At 52.5% G+C, this 6,570-nt stretch overlaps 1 protein-coding gene across 1 annotated transcript in view; it reads right to left on the bottom strand.

Moving 5' to 3' along the window:
* The window catches only part of USHBP1 (USH1 protein network component harmonin binding protein 1), a 19,056-nt gene extending 12,999 nt beyond the window's left edge, over positions 1 to 6,057 (bottom strand). The window contains exons 1-5 of the mRNA XM_014587301.2: positions 5,546 to 6,057; positions 5,076 to 5,215; positions 3,937 to 4,369; positions 1,826 to 1,951; positions 125 to 261 (exon numbers count right to left, since the gene is read on the bottom strand). Coding sequence (XP_014442787.1) covers positions 125 to 261; positions 1,826 to 1,951; positions 3,937 to 4,369; positions 5,076 to 5,215; positions 5,546 to 5,599 — 890 coding nt within the window. The 5' untranslated portion in view covers positions 5,600 to 6,057. The remainder of the gene's footprint in view (positions 1 to 124; positions 262 to 1,825; positions 1,952 to 3,936; positions 4,370 to 5,075; positions 5,216 to 5,545) is intronic.
* Positions 6,058 to 6,570: the final 513 nt, after the last annotated feature.

The following is a 6,570-nucleotide window of genomic DNA, read 5'->3' as shown; positions in this document are numbered from 1 at the left end:
TCTCAGTGGTCACGGCCCAATTTCTATCCTCCTCCTCCTCATTGTCCCAGCTCTGGATTCTTGTGTTCATAACCAAGCTAGGGAGGATGCCGGTGCCCTTACGAGCTCAGCATTTGTGGCTTACCCCCGGAGCTGCTCTATCTGGGCTTCCATGATGTGCATATCAGAGGCAAGGGGCTGGGGTGGGAGAGACCCAACCATGTGGGTGCAGACATCACTCCGTACACGCTGGAGCAGAGAATGAGCCAGAGAGGACACCTGCTAGGAAGAGGTGGCTTGATTCAGTCAGGTTGTCCCCCAAGAGCCCAGGATGGTGAGTTTAGGCATTTTCCTAGAAGTTATCAGGTCCCATGACCAGGATTTCAGTCTCACCCCCTTAAACAGTAAGAACATTGAGGTTGAGAGCCAGCACATGGTGTAATGGTTATGTTACTGGACTCCCATGTAGTTGACTATGGTTCGAGTCCCAGATGCCAGGTGCATGTGCACACGTACCCAAAATCCCAAGAGGAGAATGGGGGAGAAGGGATTTTGGCAAGGCCATCTCCTCTGACAAGCGATTTCTCACTTTCTGTCTATCTATCTGGTGGGTGCATAGCCCTATAGCAGAAGAATCTCTCTCTAAAAAAAAATAAATTGGGTCTGCGGCCAGCAGGTGGTGTGATAGCTAAGGCACTGGACTCTGATAAGGGCGAGCATGGTTCAAGTCCCAGACCTGACAGCTTGCTTTCTCACTTCCCCCCCTCTCTCTTTCTTTTCCTTTTTTTCTCTCTCTCTCTTTCTCTATCTCTCTCTGGAGAGCACACGTGCCCTATAGCAAATTTTAAAATAATAATAATACATTTTGAAATGAAATAAATCATTCTTTTTTTCTTTTGAGTAGAGCTTTTTGCCTTAGAGCCATGCACTTGTTGAGGAGAGACAGAAAGTGAGAAATCATTCCAAAGGGGGGATACGCACACCACAATCCCTTCTCCTCCATTCTCCTTCCGAGATGCACACACATGCAGCTGGTGTGATTATATTTTTAAGAATTATTTTATTTAGCTTTATTTATTTATTTATTTCAATTTGACCAGAGAGGGGCAGAGCAAGAGAGCGAGCGAGCGAGAGAGAGAGAGAGAGAGAGAGAGCAAAAGTGAGAAAGCAAGTTGCCAGGTCTGGGACTCAAACTGCGGTCAGCCATGTGGGAGTCCAGAGACGTAAACGCTACATCATCTGCTGTCCCCTTAAATAAATAATTCTTTATTGAAAATATTTATTGGGCCAGCAGGTGGGTTGGTGGTTAAGGGCGCTGGATTCCCACATGGCCAATTGTGGTTCGAGTCCCGGACCTGGCTACTTTCCCTCCCTCCTTCTCTCTCTCTCTCTGTCCCTCTCTGATCAAAATAAAATAAATAACTAAACACATAAATAATGATAAAAATATTTATTTACATATTTCTTTCCTTTTTTTTTTTTTTTTAATTTGAAAGGAGGGAGGGAGGCAAGCCACCAGGTTGGGAACTCAAACCACAGTTGGCCATGTGGGAATCCAGTGTCTTTAATCACCATGCTACCTGCTGGCCCCTTAAATAAGGTACGTGTGCCCACCCGCCGGAAAGACAGAGACAGAAAGCGAGAAATCACCCCCCGGGGGGATGGCCACGCCGCAATCCTTTCTCCTCCATTCTCCTCTCGGGATCTTGGGCACACACGCACACGCGCCCGGCATGAGTTTAAGCCACCCGGTCTGGGACTTGAACCACCGATGACTACATGGGAGTCCAGAGACATAGCCATTACGCTAACTGCTGGTCCCAGGAATGTTACTTCTCACACATACCTGAGTCCGCCAGGGCTCCCCGTCTGCCCCAGAGCTGCTGGATCCACTGCCGGAACCACCCGCATGGCTGTGGGAGGGAGGTGGGAGAGACTCCAGCCTCAGCAGGGAATCTTGCAACTCCTGAACCTGGAAAAGTGGACAGTGGACAATGTCAGGCCTGGGGCTCTAACCATCAGCCAGCCCTCCCCGAGGCTGCAGCTGGAAGGCAGAAGCCCCGCATACACACCTGCCCAGTTCCTCACTCTGCAACCTCGGGCTTGTTCTTATCAAGACTCTTCTTGGGGAGGGGAGAATAGCAGGTGGCATGGTGGTTAAAGATGCTGGACACTCCCACATGGCTGACCAAGGTTCGATTCCTGGACCTGGTGGCTTGCTTTCTCACTTTCTCTCTCTCTCTCTCTCTCTCTGGTCAAATTAGCATAAATGAATGAGGACCAGAAGTCGGCGTAATGGCTATGTTGCTGGACTCCCATGCAGTTGACTGCGGTTCGAGTCCCGGACCCGGTGGCTTAAACTCATGCCGGGCGTGTGTGCGTGCGTGCCCAAGATCCCGAGAGGAGAATGGAGGAGAAGGGATTGCAGCAGACCATCCCTCCGGAGTGTGACGACTTCTTTCTTCTTTTTCTCCTTCTCCTTCTTCTTTAAGAAGTATTTATTTATTTAATTCCATTTCAGAAAGCGAGAAATCACCCCCCAGGGGGGATTGGCCACGCCGCAATCCCTTCTCCTCCATTCTCCTCTCGGGATCTTGGGCACGCACGCACACACGCCCGGCATGAGTTTCAAGCCACTGAGTCCGGGACGCGAACCATGGTCAACTACATGGGAATCCAGTGACATAGCCATTACGCTAACTGCTGGTCCCATAATTCCATTTGCTCTTATTATTATTTTTAAATTTTTGACCAGACAGAGAGAGAAAGGAAAAGTGAGAAAGCAAGACACCAGATCTGGGACTCGAACTGTCGTCAGCCATGTGGGACTTCAACATCTTTAATCACCATGTCACCTGCCAGTCCCCGACCTCGGGTGGGGGTGATTTCTCGCTTTGGATCTCACTGTCTCTCACTGTCTCTCTCTGACGAGTGCACATGCTCTAAGGTAAAAAAACAAGCAAGCAAACAAAAAAAAAACTAAAAAAAAAAATAATATTGTCAGAGCGTATGTATGCTCACCAGAGACAGAGAGAAAGAGAGAAGAGGAAGAGGGAGAAAGCATCCCCCGTTGGGCGTGGGCACGCCACAGTCCCTTCTCCATTCCTCCATCCTGTCGAGATTTGGGGCACGCACATATGGTGTGTTTTTCGAGCCTGGGAGTCCAGGACGCAAACTATGGTTGACCATGTCGATTCCACCTCCCTGAGCCACTAGGTTACAAATGCATCTTTTTCCACATATACTAGCATGGCCCCTTGTCACCTCCCCTGGTCCTCATTCAAGTGTCTGGTCGCCTTAACTAAAACTACAAGGGATTATTGTCTGGCTTGTTTTGAGCTTGGCGGTCAATGATGTGTAAGGGGGAGGCAGAGACAGTGCAGTGGTTAAGGCGCTGGACTGCCACATGGCTGACCGTGGTTCAAGTCCCGGATCTTCCTTTCTCATTTTCTTTCTCTCTCTGATCAAATTGGAAAATAATAATAATAATGAATTCTGTTTTTAAATTGAACTTGATTTATTTATTATTTTTCATTTGATCAGAGAGGGACCGAGTGAAAGAGTAAGAGAGAGGGATTGTGAAAAAGCAAGCCACCAGGTCCAGGACTCGAACCGTGATTGGCCATGTGGGAATCTAGCTCCCTCAACTACCACACCACCTGCTGGCCCCTAAAATAATTCTTTAAAAATTAAAAAACAAACAAACAAACAAAAAACCCAGGATGAGAATGGAGAAGGGTTTATGGCATAGCCATCACCCCCTCATGGGGTGATTTCTTGCTTTCTGTCTCTCTGTCTCTCTGTCTCTCTGGCAAGGTAACCTGGCCTACAGCGAAATCTCTCTCTCTCAAAATGAGAAGAGTCGTCAAATGAACAAATGGCCGAATACTGCCTCTGTTGATCTTGAGCCCTCGGTCAGACGGGGAGCCCTGAGAGGCTCGGGGTTGCTCCACTCACCTGCTCCTGCAGCGCCTCCTTCTCAGCCCTGATGGCCTGCAGGGAGGCCTGGGTGCGAAGCAGCTCATCCTCCCGGCTGTCCAGGGCCAGTCGTAACCAGGCGTTCTTCTCTGCCAAGCGGGCGACCTCCCTCTCGCAGCCCCCGGCCCCCTCCTGCTCCCTGGGGGACCCTGGTCCCCCTTCACGTCTGCAGTCAGCCTCGTCCAGCGGCCCAGGACTGCTTGGGGGCCGCTGATGGCGCCAGGCCAGAGCAGCTGCCTCGAGGGAGCTGAGAGCGTGCTGGAGGGTCTGAAACACATCGGGGGCCCCATTTCCCGGGGGGACTGTCTCCCCATCCTGTAGGGGAGCCTGGTGGGCTTCTGCAGGCTCGGGAGTCTCCTGAGGCGCTGACGCCAGTGTCTCGCTGGGGTCTCCATCAGCCTCCTTGGTGGGCCTGTGGACACAACCCGGGGAGCTGAGCCACCCAGTGCTGGGAGGGGACTTTTGGGGGTGCAAGCAGGGGGTTGGTGAGAGCTGGGCGTTCTAGGGCTGAAACTGGGAGACTGGTAAGCCCAGAGGAGGCTGGACTGCGGGCACCTGGGGCTGGAGAAGGAGACTGAAGATAAGCTAGTGTTGGGACCAGCAGTTAGCGTAAGGGTTATGTCTCTGAACTCCCATGTAGTCGACCACGGTTCGAGTCCCGGACCTGGGGGCTTAAACTCACGCCGGGCGCATGCACGTGCGTGCCCAAGATCCTGAGAGGAGAATGGAGGAGAGGGGACTGCACCTCCCAGGCAGGGTGATTTCTCGCTTTCTGTCTCTCTGTCTCTCTGTCTCTCTCTGTCTTTCTGGCCAGTGCATGCACCGTGTATGCGTGCGTGCCCAAGATCCCAGAAGGAGAAGGAAGGAGAAGTGACCCCAACTTGGGCATCCCCTCTGGGGGCTGATTTCTCACTTTCCCTCTTTCTGTCTCTGTCTCTCTCTGGGGAGCACATGCACCCTAAGGCAGAAACTCTTACAAAAGAAAGGAAGAAAGTCAGGTTGAGGAGGGCAATAGGGAGCTATGGCAGGTGTGAGAGCAGGGAAGGGAAGGGCAGTTCTGGGCGTGGTGGGGATGACGCTTTAGCTGGAGTGCAGGGCACAGACCAAGCGGGTCTTACCTGTCCTCTAAGTCCTGGCCACCGACCTCCGCCATGGGGTGTGGGCTGAAGCTCCCTCGAGCTGAGAGAGGGCTGGCTTTGGCGCTTCCGCTGGTTACCTCCATCTCCTCTGAGGTCTCTGCCACGGTGTCCAGAACATCCTGCAAAGGACCCCGAGGGGGAACCAGCAGTTAGCGTCACGGCTATGTCGCTGGACTCCCACGTAGTCAACCGCGGTTCACGTCCCAGACCCGGTGGCTTAAACTCACGCCGGGCACGTGTGCATGCATGCCCAAGATCTCGAGAGGAGAATGGAGGAGAAGGGATTGCGGCGTGACCATCCCCCCTGGGGGGTGATTTCTCGCTTTCTGTCTCTCTGTTTCTGTCTCTCTGTCTGGCGCGCGCGCACGTGCCCTAAAGCAAAAACCTCTCCAAAAAAAGAAAAAGAAAAAAAAGAGAAACGGGGTGTGGTGGGGAATGGGAACACTTACAGATGGAAGGGGTCTCCCTCGCCGGCTTCGGGGCCGTGAGGCCCGGGTGCTCATGACTGTCCAGAAATTAGGGTCTCTCTGAATCTGTTTCCTCTCTCATCCCCCTAAATCCACCGTCGGCTCCGACTTTCGTGGTCCTGGGCAAAAGACAACCTCAAGGAACTGTCCCCTGTAAAATGGGACGTCAGTCGCCCCCGAAAAGGGATTTTGAATGATCAATGCGGATTTCGCTTATTCGAAAGCCCCCTTGGGAGGCATCTCGGTCCCTCTTGAGGTTGCCTTGACGTCTCCCTCCTCCTCTGCTTCCTTCGTTTTACTGCTTCTGTGTTCCCCTTCCTCTGCTCTCTGGGGACCCCAAGAGACTCCCCTCTTCTCCCCAGCGCCCTCCTGAATTAGAGACACCCCCCAATCCTGGGGTTCTGTTGTTTTGGCCTCCTCTAACTCGCTCGTTCTCTAGGGGACCCTCGGTCACAGGCCTGGGTCCTTGGACGCTCTCGGGGTCACTCTGGCCACTGCCCGCTCAGAGCTGGGCTGGACTGGCCAAGGCTGGCCTGGGAGGGGCCAGGAAACAGGAAGCCCCCTCCCCGGTCACGTGAGGTATTATTATTGTGTTTATTTCCTCCTGGAGGGCAGCGGCTTCCTCCAGTCCCCCGGGGACGCGTGTTTGATTCCTGAGAGGTGGGCCTTCCTTGTGTCAGCCTCCAAGCTCCTGGCTCCTGTACCTCAGCCTGACTGTGGCTTGGATTGTTTTTTATTTTTGTATTTTTTTTTTTAAGAATTATTTTATTTAGGGGGCCGCAGGGGCCATGGTGGTTAAGGGCGCTGGGCTCCCAGATGGTTGACTACAGTTCAAGTCCTGGACATGGTGGCTTGATTTCTTGCTTCCCCCTGCCCCGACTGTCTCTCTCTGGTCAAATTAAAATAAATAAATTTAAATAAAAAATAAATCGGGAACCAGCAGTTAGCGTAATGGCTATGTCACTGGACTCCCACGTAGTCAACCGCGGTTCGTGTCCCGGACCCGG

This window comes from Tupaia chinensis, unplaced genomic scaffold, assembly GCF_000334495.1.
Source record: "Tupaia chinensis unplaced genomic scaffold, TupChi_1.0 Scaffold000201_1, whole genome shotgun sequence".
NCBI classification, from domain to species: Eukaryota; Metazoa; Chordata; class Mammalia; order Scandentia; family Tupaiidae; genus Tupaia; species Tupaia belangeri.
The sequence above is the reverse complement of the archived record's forward strand: the minus strand, read 5'-3'. Positions and strand labels throughout refer to the sequence as shown.